Raw genomic sequence first — 14,286 nt, forward strand, 5'->3', positions numbered from 1 at the left:
TTTGCAAAGTTAATGAGAAAATGCTATGATTCAATTGCTTTTGATGACGGCATTTGGAAGTTATGTACAGGTGAACTTCATTTCGCTAATTATGCAAATGGTGTCCTCATTTGCATTAATCAGTAGAACTATTATAACTTTTAATGTCTTTCTTAAGGTAGATTGTCTTTTTCTTTGTGGAGGAGATGATTAACTGATAAACACACATAATACATGTACATTCTGCGAGGGTATGGGGTCGTGAAACTCTAGTTATTACAGTCATTGTTGCTTGTACACTACGTTTGTGACCTTATTTCGGCAGCAATTGACCCAGGTGCGGCTTAAGGACTGTAGTTTTTGAACCACCACACCGGAAAGAACCCCTACCCTTTTGATAAGTGTGTTGGGTTCTTTAACGTGCTCGAGGTGTGGCTCTCCTTAAACTCAGAACCTTCATTTTAAGGTCCTAACGAGGGATGGCTAAAGTTAGGTAGAACAGGCGACAGTATAATTCCGGAAAACCTTGATAATTTCATAATTAATTGACAAGATAAATCAATATTTTTATATGCTATATCAAAGGATAATGAATACTCTAATGTACATTATCATCATTTAATCATGCTTATTAAGAGGGAAGGGTGAGAGAGTCTGCAGAGCGTCTTGATTCCGGTAGAGGGGGCTGCTGAGCTGTGGCCTGGTAGTGATCTGCTCTGATTCAAATGGTTCTGAACGTGAAAAAAAATAATCAAAGATATGTAAACGAATATAAAAACATAATCTGTGAAGAAATGATACAAATGCCAATATAAGACAAGTGATTTTTATCTGACGTGTTATCAATTTATTGATATTGAGACAAAACAGATTTGTAAAAGCTACAATTATAGTTCCTTCACTTGCATAGGCCTTTGTAGACGATAGAACTGCAAAGAATAAGGTAAAAGATTAACCTGTCTTAGTCTGTGGATCAGTTGTAGGTTGTAGATCGGTTTGATCTCGGTAGAGGGGGCTGTTGAACTGTGGCCCGCTTACAAATGCGTAGATAGTGGACTCCTGCACCGCTGCTTTACATAATTCATCTTTTGAACTGGAACCTGAAAGATAAAAAAAAATCGACCATGCTATAAGTCATATAAAGCAGCTACATAATGAGGAAATATATGCCGTAAGTTCAAAACAAACATCGAAAGTATATTGACGTATATTGATGTCAAATCTAAAGACAAAGATGCCAATGCGAAAGAACAAAATGAAGAACATATTGTTTGGTTATTTGTTTAACGCCCCTAATCACATAGATTTCAAAATAGTTTTCATGATAATTTTCAATTTGTCCATTTTTTTTCGCACTTTCGCACCAGTTTTGAGGTCCCCATAGGATGTCATCCATATAATAAAATCAACATATTAGCCTTATGAAAATTTGAGTACTTCCAAAAATTGCAGGGGCGGCTAAACTTAGTATCTATTCGAATATTACGGTATTCATTCGAGTTTTACGGAATAAGTACGAATTTTACGGAATACATTGTTTTTCGGAACATATAGTATTCTTCGAACTGTGGTTATGCATGTGTACCTAAAACTGACATAAACCGATTGCCCTGCGTATGGCTACGTATGAATACTAGAAAGGCCGACATTTGCTTAAGAGCAAATACAGTATATTTCAGCCATACCCCTTCCCACGCAACATTGGACTGTTCCAAATCACCCCTGCGCAAAAATGGAACATCCTCTTAACAGTACATTATCCCCCAAAGTGGACTGGTACTGTGAATTGATTCCAGGTAAAAACAGAGCTTGCTTCTATTTTTCAGAAAATGACAATAATCACACCTTCCATTCAGAAAATTTTCATCATGACTGAAAATTGTTGAATGACTTCATGTAATGTCATTAACAATTTTCAGTACGATAACTAGGTGTAAGTTTAAAAAAGTATAAGCTCCTTGTGATGTGGGTACATTTATTATTGCAGTGAACTTTTTTTATTCAAGTAGGGCATACGATTTAATAATTATCAAGCAGGTGCAGGTACTGTAGGAGCGTTTGTTTTCTTCAAGCTGTAAAACTGTTAAACTGTTTTACTTTGTATGCAATCAGCAATCGAGCCTATTCTTATTTTAGTTTAACAACTTCCTGCCAGACCCGGAAGATACGATTGAACCTTGTTCGAGGATTTATTTTCGTCTGTCTGGTCAGTCTGTTCATACCCTCGAGGCTGGCGCTGAGAGTGTTTTATTGGGCTGAAACTCTGGCAGTTTAAAGTTACTTACACTTTAAATGTTCAAAGTATAGGTCAAACAACAACAGCACTAGGAAATGTGTCCACTATAGACAGGTGGTCACTATAGAGAAAATGCTGATCTATTGACTAGGAGCCATACGTTACACATGATCATTAATCATATAAACATTGCACAGGTAAGCCAATTGTTTAGATGTACAATTAAGTTCAAATAATTCTGAAGAGAAATATTGATGAGAAAATAATCATTCTCGCCACTGTCTAACTTATAATTACGTATCAAAACTAAACGCAGATTTTCTAACTAACGCACCTTTCGCCGACTTCATCAAAGGACCGGCGGCTATCAATCAAACACGGCTGTTGATTAGACTTAGAGTTTCAAACAGCCATGTGCTGTGTGCCAGTTGACAGCGAACTTCATGCTACGTGATGTTTTACATTGCTTGGGCCTTCTTTCCTACAGCGGTGCTTCTACAAAATATTTAGACTGTAACACTGAGTCCCACATGTTTTATAGAATAGAATTTGACGCAGAACAGCGTTTTTTGCTGGGTATTTTTCTTGAAACATGTTCGTGGGAATATCAGCGAGGCGGCGACGTAGGGATATCAGACCGTCAACAAAAGTCGCACGGCGGCTAACGGCGCATCGAAGATACTAGCGCTATAAATAAGCGCTTCAACTAAGGATGGCAACCCGTACAATATTTTTGTATACTGTTGAGCTAAGTAAAGTTTGTTGTTTATGAGGTTTTAGTTGTCTTTGAAGCTTTGACCCGAAATATTTTAAAGTCAAACTGCTGAAGAGAAGTAAGTGACTGCTACGATTATCGTAGATATGGCCCTAAAAAAACTGATAAAAGAAGCCTTCTCAATAGTCTAAAATGCAAGAGCTTCCGGGGGGGCTTCGCCCACCTGGGACACCCCCCCCCCCCACCCCCCACAGTGGCCCTCCCCCTGGACCCCGCCAGGGACATTCGGCGGCCCCCGGACCCCTGTCCGACGCTTTGAAAAAATCCTCGCGAGAAGTCTGTACGGCCTGAGTCTTCAAGTTAACGTATTGTGTGGTCCCGCTTATGAATATTAATTAGCCTTCGCTTTCCTCTTCGCTGATTGGCTGAACCATTAATTGAATTAACTCTTCCTGCCGGCTAGACGCAGGTGCAGATGTCGGCTCTGTGGGGTGAACGTCCGAAAGATCATGGCATGGAGAACGAAAGAAAACCAATTTCCCCTAAAAAAAGTGCTGTAATTAAGCCTTTTACAGTACTTTAAGCCAAAAATTTTACTTGGATCATTTTACCAACTATCTTATGCCTATCTATACCAAATGTTACTCATACCAGGGTACAGGGGTGCAAAATATACCGTTATAAGACCGTCAACAACAGTCGCACGGAGCTAACAGCGCAGCGAAAATACCATCGCTAGCGTTTCAACTTCGGATAACAAGTTATAAGTACTGTTGAACTCAGTAACGTTAAAGTTTGTTTTAGTTGCCTTTGACGGTTTGACCTGAAATAGTGTTACGCTAAACTCCTGAAGAGAAGTTAAGTGACTGCTGCGATTATCATAGATATGCCCCTAAGAACTGATACAATATAAAGCCTTCTGAATAGTGTAAAATGCGAGAGCCTTAGGCGGGCTTCGCTCCCCCTGGCGGGAACACTGCTATATACGGGATCATGAGGCCCCGCTTATGAATATTAATTAGCCTTTGGCCTCCTCTTCGCTGATTGGCTAGGTCTTTGATTCAATCAACTCTCCGGCTGACGCGCACAGGTGTGGCTCTGTGCGGGGTCACGGAAGGTCACGTCAGGAGGCCAAAAGAAAACAAATTTCCCCTCAGAAAAGTGCCAAAATTAATCATTTTAAAGTTGTTTATGTCAAAAATTTGACTGGAATCTTGTTACCAAGTATCTAATGCCTATCTATACCAAATTTCAGGTCATTTAATTGTAATACCAGGGTACAGGAGCCAAAAGTGTCCTTTTTTGGTCAAAAATTGGCCAAAAATCGCAGAAATAAGCATTTTGTTGCACTGTACACCAAAAGTGTTATTGAATTTATATGAAGGTATTATCAAGGCACATCTGTGTCAGATTTCAGCTCATTCGGTTGCAATACCAAGGTACAGGAGCCAAAAGTGTCCTTTTTTGGTCAAAAATTGGTCAAAAAATCGCAAAAATAAGCATTTTGTTGTACTGTACACCAAAAGTGTTATTGAATTTATATGGGGGCATTATCAAGGCACATCTCCGTCAAATTTCAGCTCATTTGGTTGTAATACCAGGGTACAGGGGCCAAAAGTGTCCTTTTTTGGTCAAAAATTGGTCAAAAAATCGCAAAAATAAGCATTTTGTTGTAGTGTACACCAAAAGTGTTATCGAATTTATATGGGGGCATTATCAAGGCACATCTCTGTCAAATTTCAGCTCATTTGGTTGTAATACCAGGGTACAGGGGCCAAAATATACAGTTTTGGTCTAAAATTGACCAAAAAAATCTCAATAAAATCATTTTAGAGGCAGATATGAAAAAACTGAGAAAAAAGCATCAAGGTATTGGCCCATTCTACCCCTGTGCCAAATTTCAGGTCATTCGGTCCAGGAACGGCGGAGATGAATCACTTTGAAGATTTGACAGGAGAAAGAAAGAAGAAGAAGAAAGAAACATTACGAATACAATATATTTCACCATACTATGTATGGCTGAAATATAAATATGATTTTCAATTGTAGTTTAGTGTTAGTGAGATCGTTGCAAGAGCTCTCTCTCTCTCTCTCTATCTATCTACGTAAACCTATCTACACCTATCTATCTATCTCCCTCTATATATAGAAAGACAGATAGATAGACAAATAGATAAATATATATATATATATATATATATATATATATATATATATATATATATATATATATATATATATATATAAAGAGAGAGAGATAAAGGCGACAAGTGAAATGTGGATCCAAATCAAGTCACAGTCAAAGTATACTCACACGAACTGGACGTTCCCAACAGCAGGAGAAGGAGCGGTCCAAGTCAGGGTGATGTTCTCTTTGGCTTCAGTGTTGGCGTGAGTCATGCTGCTGGCTGCAGTTGTGCACGTCGTGAGCTTGGTGTTGTTCGGCGCGTCGGAGAAGGAACCCACAGGAGTGGTCATCCCGGGTCGGCGGGCCTGGAGCAGGAACCCGCGGAACACCGGGCCGCGGATCTCAACTGTAAAGTTACAAAGATAAGGAACAAAATGCTGTTTATAGAAAGGCAGCGTATGTAAACTCTCTGATTCATCTTTGTTGTCAAGAAATGATTTTGTTTGTCCCCTTCTCCTGTCCAGGGTTCTCCATCAAAGGGATACGGTTACATATACTAAATGTAGTGGCGAGTAGAAGCAGAACTTAGGCAGATGTCTGGTATTGAAACGTCAACAGGTAAGTTAACTGGTTGTGTAAAAGAAAACTCTAATATCCTATATGTATTTCCATTGCCTGCCGTTTAGTGTGTACCGGGTTTTGCCTGTCAGATATCAGCACATCATGCTTTGTTGTCGCCGCCGGAACAGAAATTCGACTGCAGAAGACCACTTATTGTAAGCACGCAATCAGTACAGTCAATGGTGTAAGGTTTACATTTCCCATTCAAGGTAGCCAATCAAGCATGGCCTTCATAGTTGGTAGAGAAAATGAAGACCTCTTCAATGAATGAATGGTCCTTACTGAATTACAACCATGGCAAGCAAACAAGCTTGTGAATGGTATGTAAACTTGTACTGGTTGAAGTAAATAGACATACCATGATAATGACACGTTCAGGTCTAGGGAAAAACATGTTGTGTTTCCTGTTTCCCGACCTACTCTAGAAAAACCTGCCGACCCCTCGTGCATTTCAGTTTTGTTAAACTGTACTGTGTAACTAGAGTTTAAAAAGACAATTGGCCGAAGTGTAGAAATAGAATTAAGAAAATAACAATCCCTATTTTTTTAGGGATGAAACACGACGATTTGTCATTGGCCTCAGTACGGCCCTACAATTTCTTGAGGTCAAAATACAAATACGTAGGCAGCCCCCCCCCCAGCACACACACAATAATGCAATTTACACACACACACACACACACACACACACACACACACACACACACACACCAAGGTACATGTGTATGGGTGGTATACAGGATACTCTGTTGACAAGAATGACTCAGCAATGTACCAGTTCTTTTGTTCTCTTGACATTGAGAAATGAGGAAACGTAAAACGAAGCTCGGCAGTCTTATACCAATACTATGGTTTGTCACGACGGTTGCTTTCAAACATTGTTGGATAGTCCTAACCGTACATTCATGTACGTTACCTATCGTCCAGGCCTTCTTTTAAGGGGTTGTGTATAGTAGAATTGGGCAAAAAAATGGCCGAACAATTGTACCCGACCATCTGCTTGGAGAGTACTCTTGTGTTACCTTACCTGTAGCCTCCACCAGGCCTTCCTACGGAGATACGGATAGTGTACGTAAAATTCGCTAGGAAAGGGAACAAATGTCCGTTACAGTGAGCCCACACTAGCTAAGGTTAACATTCTCCCTGCGCCGGCCATGGAAACCCCAAGGTGCCCAAACTCCCCTGGCAAACTTTTCTCCTTTGAGTGGTAGTTAGTCTGGTAGAAACTGCTTTACCTGAGACAGTCCCTCCCGCTGTGTAGGTGGTAGCCCCCGGGACGATAGAGTAGGGACTGGTCGAAGTTTGGGCGGATACCGTTGCGTTGTTGCTGTCCAAATGTCCCGGCTGCATGGTCGTACAGGCTCCGGACGGAGCCCCCGATCCAAAGCCCTCACATCCCGTGAAAAGTGAGACGACGAGGAATAGCACAGCACTCACAACTTGTGGGGCAGCCATTTTCTAACGGATCACACGAACTTCTGCTTTGCCTACGTGCGTATCCAAGCACTCCGCCTGACTTGCTGATAATGCCTTTGTTTGTGTTGTCAATGGCGGTGAAGTCAGGGTATCACCACACAGGTGTATCGTTGATTCAAAGAACCTTCAGTTGCCATTCAAACCGTAACGGCCATATCAAGTGACGTCATAGTTCGGAAACCTGAGAAAGCAGCCTGCAATGAGGGAGTGAAAAGTGTGAAACGTGAGATCTGGCCAGTCGCTAAATGTATTGCATTGGCAAAGCAATGGTACCCTTCTCCTTGAAGTGATCTTGATCAGATGTACATGTATGAAACAAACGATTAAACATGGAGTCAAAGCGCATCTAGCTCGGTTTGACAGCTGATGCACATGGCAGTCAAACAAACATATATAGAAGTCCGAAACACTCAATTCTGCAATTTATAAGTCGAGACAGTTACACAGAGGAGTCTCAAAGCGCTTCTAGCTCTGTTTGACTAAGGAACATGTCCGTCAAGCAGATATAGAAGGTATACATCACTCCATGACTTGGAGGGATAGAATCTTAGCTCACTATACCATTACGAATCATTGTTATCGTCATTGCTTATCCATTTTGTTCTTTGTATGTAGCACTGTTGAAATAAGTTATCAACTTGAATACAGTGCCACGTTATCCATATGTCTTTGTCCTAAACAAATTCTACGGAAATGGGGTTGAACATAAGCATGTTAAACCACACCCTGTGGGGTTAACATTGATTGATAGATGACGTTTCAGTGCAACCAAAACGTCAAACTGCAGGGCCACTATTACCCTCACTGTGGCGCTCCATCTCTTTCCTTTAGCCATGCAGCAGCTAATAAGCACAAAACGATGCCATAGCTTACATTGCTCCCCTCCTGACATATCAACTAAGTCGCAAACACAGCGGTTGATTTTTTTGACAACAGATAAACTTTGCATAAACGTATATTTTCTTTATACGACCTTCCCATTGAACCACTTGCTTACAGGCTTCCAATCTATTTGATTTAATATATATTTTATATAAGTGGTCTGTGTGCTACAGATCTAATGCTAAAGGCCCGGGGAAATCCACACGTTAAGTTGTCTAGCGTTTCTAATGGACTAAGAGACCTGGAGCTTTATGTATTAAGATTCACGTAGAGATGTAGTAATGTTTGAGATATGAGAAAGTAACCTGCAATGAAGAAGTGAAATACTTTATAAAGAGTGTATGAATGAAAGGGTGTAACACGTTTGATATTGATGGGGAGTGATTTTTTTTAAACCAGGTCTTGGCCCACAACCAGGTCTTGGTGGATAAGATAAATGTAAGGTAAAGTGATAGCCCTATGTCCTTGAACAAGGCTAGGCAAAAGGCAAGACTTTCCGTTAATTACCAACTTTGAAACATGTAATTAACGCTTGCCGGTAATGATTTATATCCTTCGTGCTCTTGCGCGTAACATGGATTTGATTTATTAGATTATCTCATGAAGTGGTGTGTACATGTACGTGCAACGCAATGCCCGTTGGAAGACTAATTGCAGCTGCAGGGTGTCCAGACCACAGCAGCAGCATAACACAGTGAACACACACAATGAGCGTTGGAACTCAGGCAAGAAAGTACCACAAGCAGCCCAGTCCATTTAAGATATAGAAGTGTTTTAATCATATTCAATACAGACATGTTAACAAAACGATATCGTTGGGTTTCTAGACCAAAACAATCTACATGTACGCTATCAATACCATATGTACACTAATATAGAGACCAACTACCAACGCTTAACATATGCGCAATATTTCCAAGAAAGAGTATTAAGTAATCTGGACTAATCCAATGGGTTACTGTATAACCTGGCTGTGTTAAAGTGATCATCTCTACTTAAGGACCACCTGGCCAATGTGACAATGTTTTGGTAGCCATAACTACCATAAACAGTGGTAATAATTCTTTTACTCATTGACACATTCTCGTTGTAGGCAGTGACCACATGTCCACAAAGACCAGATTTTCTCGGTGCCCTGATTGGTGTTCTTGGGCAGTTTTGACTGTCGCTGTTTGCTGGTCGATACAACACGAAATATTGTTGACATTATGAGTAAGATGCGAGTGTTCTATACTAGTATATCAACGGAACTTTATGAAGCTCTAAGCGCGTTTCTCAAGAGCCGATGGTACAATAGGGAAATAATGCAGCTGTAAGACATATTCTGAGCAACGGCAGTTATTGCAGATGCAGATCTAGCTTATATTCTTTTATGTCTTATTTTCTTTTCATCGGTACAAAAACACAGGGTGGCAATCCGTTTTTTTTTTACTCAATGGTCACCACGTAACAAGGCCTGAAGGCCACTCAAGGTTACGGGTTACATGATTGGAACTGTAACAGCAACTCTTCGCCCTAGGTCAGAAACATCATGATTGAGACCTGCCCAATTGTTCACTATGAGTGAGGACTAACTGACCCAATAGGCAAAGCAGGGGTTACGAGAGCAACCTGGTATATACATGTATAGTAAATACTAGTAGCTTGGTTGTGTATGATCTTTTGATGGGCTGAATATTAACAATTGTAAGGTACATTCGACAACGTCTTGTGTTTTTGACCACAATATTTATGTTTGTATTGCTGGGAACGTTACATTTTGTTGCCCGTGCAAGACTTTCAGTTTAAGTAATACATCCTGCCAAATGCTCATATGGCTAATGTATCCGTCGCCTGGGGAAAATAGCTTTGAACTTACATGTACAGATTTCACTATACATCATCTAGATTGTCATGTTGTCAAATTTTGTTTTAGAATATTGAAGGCACAACAGTTGCAAAGGGCTTTTGTAGACGGCTAAAATCTTTATCCGTCTTGTTATTGTATCCCTCTCTTGCGTTTACATATATATATATATATATATATATTCATAAAAAGACATAGAGTCACATATATAATGTATCTGACCATATTTACCACAACTAGTCCATCCATCTTTTAGTAAGGAAACTATAAGCAGATAAAAGTATCGACCTTTTGGTTTTGTGTAAGATCTTTTGATTGGCGAAAGGTATGAAACAACAAGAACGGTTACTTTGATACACTCGCAAAAACAAATGATACATGGCATCTTTGTGACTAAGTTGACCAGCAAGCTTAATCTACAATGAATTTGACCCGATGAAGGAGACAACGCGGCCATTTTCTCGCCTTCGCTGTCGATTTCTGGTCTCCACTTCGCCCTCGGACATGATACGACTTGGGCTGTCACTTTTGAGATCCAACATCTCAGTCTCGGGAATTCTCGCGAGACGAAAGTTCTCCTTCCCAGCAGCCTTTGTGTTGAACGTAATCTTGACCCCTTGCTGTCCATCTTCGTTGACCCCGAAGGTGACTTTCACTCTCTCAAAAGCCGGTAGTGATTTTTCAATTTTGTTCATCTCTAATTCGGTTGTTCTGAACAGAAGACAAAAATACGAAGAAAAATTGAACGACACATAACGCTGGTACATAATCTAATATATAAACCTTCACATGGTCTAGCCTAACTAGCTAAGTACTACCCTGTTCATTCTTACTCAAGGACATTCATAGACATGGTGGCGGGCCACTTCAGCTCTGTCCTGCCACTTGCTACATTGATACCTGCACAGCATGTCTGGAGCTGACAATGGGGAAAAACCGTCTGATCCAAGTCATTAATTGATCTACTTTAATTTGGTTTGGAGAAGGAGAGGAAGACGAATCGGAGCTAAACAATATGTTTCCCTTGTGTAAAGATGCACATAATGTTCAGCCTTCTGGAAGCAGAATGTAATGGTCATAATCACCTCGGTGTCTGTATTGCTCGTCTGTTGAAACTGCTTCCCCTCGGCGCTTTCTTGCGGTCACACCGTGTCTTGAAGGCGAAGTAGATCCACGGGTTTACACAGCTGTTCAGGCTGGCCAGCAGCATGATGATGACAAATGCCGAACCTGTGGTGTTAAAGATAAAGTTTTTGTTAAACTCCTTCCCACATCATAAGTTCATTGGTCGGCGCAGAGTTGTGCCAAGCATTGATGGATACATTTATGTCCTACCTGAGTCGAATTTACGTTCGATATCGGTGTTCCATAGTTCGATTCGAACTCGCTCTCGAGCTCCACTGTCGAAAATTCGAACCAAACTGCTTGGTGCCCGGTTCTTTTGTTCGAATTATTAAACGAATGAAGTTGTTGACGCGATGTGTATTTTTGTCACGTCTTTTGCTCTTTCTTTGCAATTAACTTGAGTTTCCTTGGCTTGGCATGCTATATCCGTATCACCCTCGGCCCAGGCCCTCCCGGAGGCCGAACCGACCCGCGGTCGAGTTGTACCTCGGGCGAAACGAAAATACTCCGTGTTGTATTCTGTATTCAAGGGGTTATAATCCACTGGTGGCCGGCGTCATCAAGACTCATACTTTTACCCATACGTGACATTTGTAAGCAGAGGAAGCTGTCTATACAATATGTCATTCGCTCATTCATTTAAGTCTGATGCATGACGGCTACAGACGCCTACAGTACTTACAAAGAAGGGTGTATGTAACCAAATGTTATAAAATGCCTCGTCATTACTCAGCCCGGAAATAAAACGCACGACGCCAGACTCACACCAAGACTCCTTCACCTTGTACACAATTTGATAGACAAGAAAATGGTAGTCTCAAAAAACTGCATGAATTTGCATCCGTACTCCACTTGAAGTCGTAGGATTAACGTTATCATAAAGCGAAAGCAAATTGCAAACCAAACTGATCTATAAAGAAGACAAAACTTGCATCCTACGGCGTGTGTACAACTCTAGATCAAAAGCAACTGTCATGTTGTAGAAGATATACATTCACTCACTACGTGAATGCATTATAGATTTTTTGCCACACTCATTAAAGTTCTAAAGACTCAATTTTCACGGTGGCTTTGATGTTACCAAAAGTCATTTGTATCAATTTTCCTAGTATTGAGTTGCTATCAAGACAGTACTGTTTCAGATTGGCATTAGGTTTGTGACTGCTGACATCTCTCTATAGCAGCTATTATAGAATAACATTAGTATGGAGTGCACGTGAATTATGTGTTTCTCAAACGTGCAAACCAGAGAGGGAAATGCGGGAATACAACGTTAAAGATAATACATTGATTTTGTTGGCAGCCAATAAAAAACGGTATATTGATGCACCAGAAGCCTTCTCAGCTTGAAAAAAATACTTAACAAGTAAAATAATGCAGTTTAATACCGTAGTAAAAGCAAAATGTAGTGTTTTACGTTGAACGATTTGTTTCTACAATTATCTATAACATTGCAACCCAATAAAAAGCAATAATATATTACGCCTCTTCATTGACATTCAACCACAGCAACGGTAACCCGTGTCCATATGTTTCAATACTTGTCTGAAGTGCGAGTTCCGTTTCGCTAAATTGCTGCGTGCAATCCTGTCTGAAATTCGTGCAATTTACTACTTAATGAGTCCTCACAAGCGCCACGGTCTAATACAGAGAGACTTGGCAATCGGTGCGCCTCTTGCAATTTTCTAACATATGGATAGCATTCATGAAAAATATAAGTACGTTATTATCTGATTTTAATGAATAAATTCATACATGCATGTGTCAAGATGTATTCAAGAGAGTATAGGCAAAATACACCTCTTGTAATTTCATAAACATAGGTATGGTGTTCATGATTGCCTTTAGGGATACTATAAGTGCGTTATTATCTTTTATTTAGTGAATGAATGCATAAATGTGTCATAGTCTATTCAAAAGAGAGTAGGCAATATACTCCTCTTGTAATTTCTTAAACATAGACCTTTACAATCGTAACTTCAAGGAGGATGTAAGTACGTTATTATCTTTTCAGCAAATGGGAATCAAAGCGTTCACCAATTTGTGGAAAATGTGAGTAGGTATATATCTTTTATTCCACTATATTGTTATAAATATTCCGAGCCCGTATACCTTTCAAACATTGCCGGATATGCCCATTGGCAGTATGCCTATGCCATTTCCAGCAAAATATTGCGAACTTTGGAAACAATCCCAGTAACAAAGCGATGAGTTGGAAAAAGAAAAACTTGTCCCTTTGCCAACAGAGTAGTTAGGGTGCAGCTATAAAACATGAAGCTTAGACCAGGGTTCCGGATGATTCCTATAATTGTGAACCGGACTATTCAGGATCCAGCAGGGTAATGCAATGTGGCGATATTTCGCGTGAAAGCGTCACTGAGGGGTGCCATTCGACCTTCTAATGTCGTCCGGGAGCTTTCTAAATCTAGACGCTGACGACCGGACACGTCAAGTTTGTGATATATACGGCAGACAGAATGGCCACTCACGTCGGGATGATATTCTCTGTGACAATACTAGGACTAAGAGTTCTATTAGTTAGCTCCGTGATGGAGGTCAGGGACGTCCAACGGTTTGTCTGGCTTTGCGTGTCGGCACCTACACTGTTAACTCAAGACCCTTCAATTGATGTGTTGGACATTTGGCATGAGGACCAAATGATTCAGGACGACCGTAGCTGTATATTCAGCTATATACACAACTGATTACCTACTCTCCAAGTAGAGGTTAGGCCACTGGCTTGATTAAGGTGATCTCACTGCACTTTTTTCTTATTCATCAACAAAGTACAATACAGGACAGAGAGGTGATGCACTCTAGCAGTATGCTAATAACTAGCCCTCGGGCAAGAACTTTGCAATAAACATATTATTATTATTATTAACATCACTCACTGCACTTAGGGCACCAGTGCGGCACTGCTGAGTTCGAAAGGTTACTCAACGAATTTCAGAGATAAAGAACGAATTTTCTTACGTTCTGTGTATTTTGTTGTCTTCTATGTTTACGTATTATACAATATCTAAATTATTTTAAAAATCGGCGAAAATAAAATGTTAATTGCAAGTGACAAAAAATGACTGAACAAATCCCGCAGTGCCGCACCGGCGCACCAAGTGAAGTGAGATACCACCTTAACTAACTAGACATAATGGAAACAGGCCCAGAATAACCTGTTGTTCCTGTTAAAGAGTGTAACCAATTAGCTTTAATTAGCTCAAACGACAAACACCATAACTACTCTGCAGAGGTTTGTGTTGTACCTACATTCCATTGGC

General features: G+C 40.4%; 2 protein-coding genes across 2 annotated transcripts; both read right to left on the reverse strand.

The window, feature by feature from the left end:
- Positions 1 to 5,240: 5,240 nt before the first annotated feature.
- LOC118405440 (putative ferric-chelate reductase 1) lies at positions 5,241 to 7,224 on the reverse strand. Its single transcript, XM_035804940.1, has 2 exons — positions 6,915 to 7,224; positions 5,241 to 5,464 (listed from the first exon to the last, which is right to left on the reverse strand). Exons 1-2 carry the CDS (start codon positions 7,132 to 7,134, stop codon positions 5,241 to 5,243), a joined length of 444 nt encoding a protein of 147 aa, XP_035660833.1. The 5' UTR covers positions 7,135 to 7,224.
- A 2,812-nt stretch (positions 7,225 to 10,036) lies between these two features.
- Positions 10,037 to 11,197, reverse strand: LOC118405279. Its single transcript, XM_035804689.1, has 2 exons — positions 10,969 to 11,197; positions 10,037 to 10,594 (listed from the first exon to the last, which is right to left on the reverse strand). Exons 1-2 carry the CDS (start codon positions 11,091 to 11,093, stop codon positions 10,300 to 10,302), a joined length of 420 nt encoding a protein of 139 aa, XP_035660582.1. The 5' UTR covers positions 11,094 to 11,197; the 3' UTR covers positions 10,037 to 10,299.
- Positions 11,198 to 14,286: the final 3,089 nt, after the last annotated feature.

The sequence above is a fragment of the Branchiostoma floridae genome, chromosome 18 (genome assembly GCF_000003815.2).
Source record: "Branchiostoma floridae strain S238N-H82 chromosome 18, Bfl_VNyyK, whole genome shotgun sequence".
Taxonomy (NCBI): domain Eukaryota; kingdom Metazoa; phylum Chordata; class Leptocardii; order Amphioxiformes; family Branchiostomatidae; genus Branchiostoma; species Branchiostoma floridae.

Coding starts and splice junctions, on each gene's coding strand:
- LOC118405440 (XM_035804940.1), bottom strand. CDS start 7,134: ATGGCTGCCCCACAAGTTGTGAGTGCTGTGCTATTCCTCGTCGTCTCA. Junction 5,465..6,914: donor AGCGGGAGGGACTGTCTCAG/GTAAAGCAGTTT, acceptor GTAACTTTACAG/TTGAGATCCGCGGCCCGGTG.
- LOC118405279 (XM_035804689.1), bottom strand. CDS start 11,093: ATGCTGCTGGCCAGCCTGAACAGCTGTGTAAACCCGTGGATCTACTTC. Junction 10,595..10,968: donor CGAGCAATACAGACACCGAG/GTGATTATGACC, acceptor TCTTCTGTTCAG/AACAACCGAATTAGAGATGA.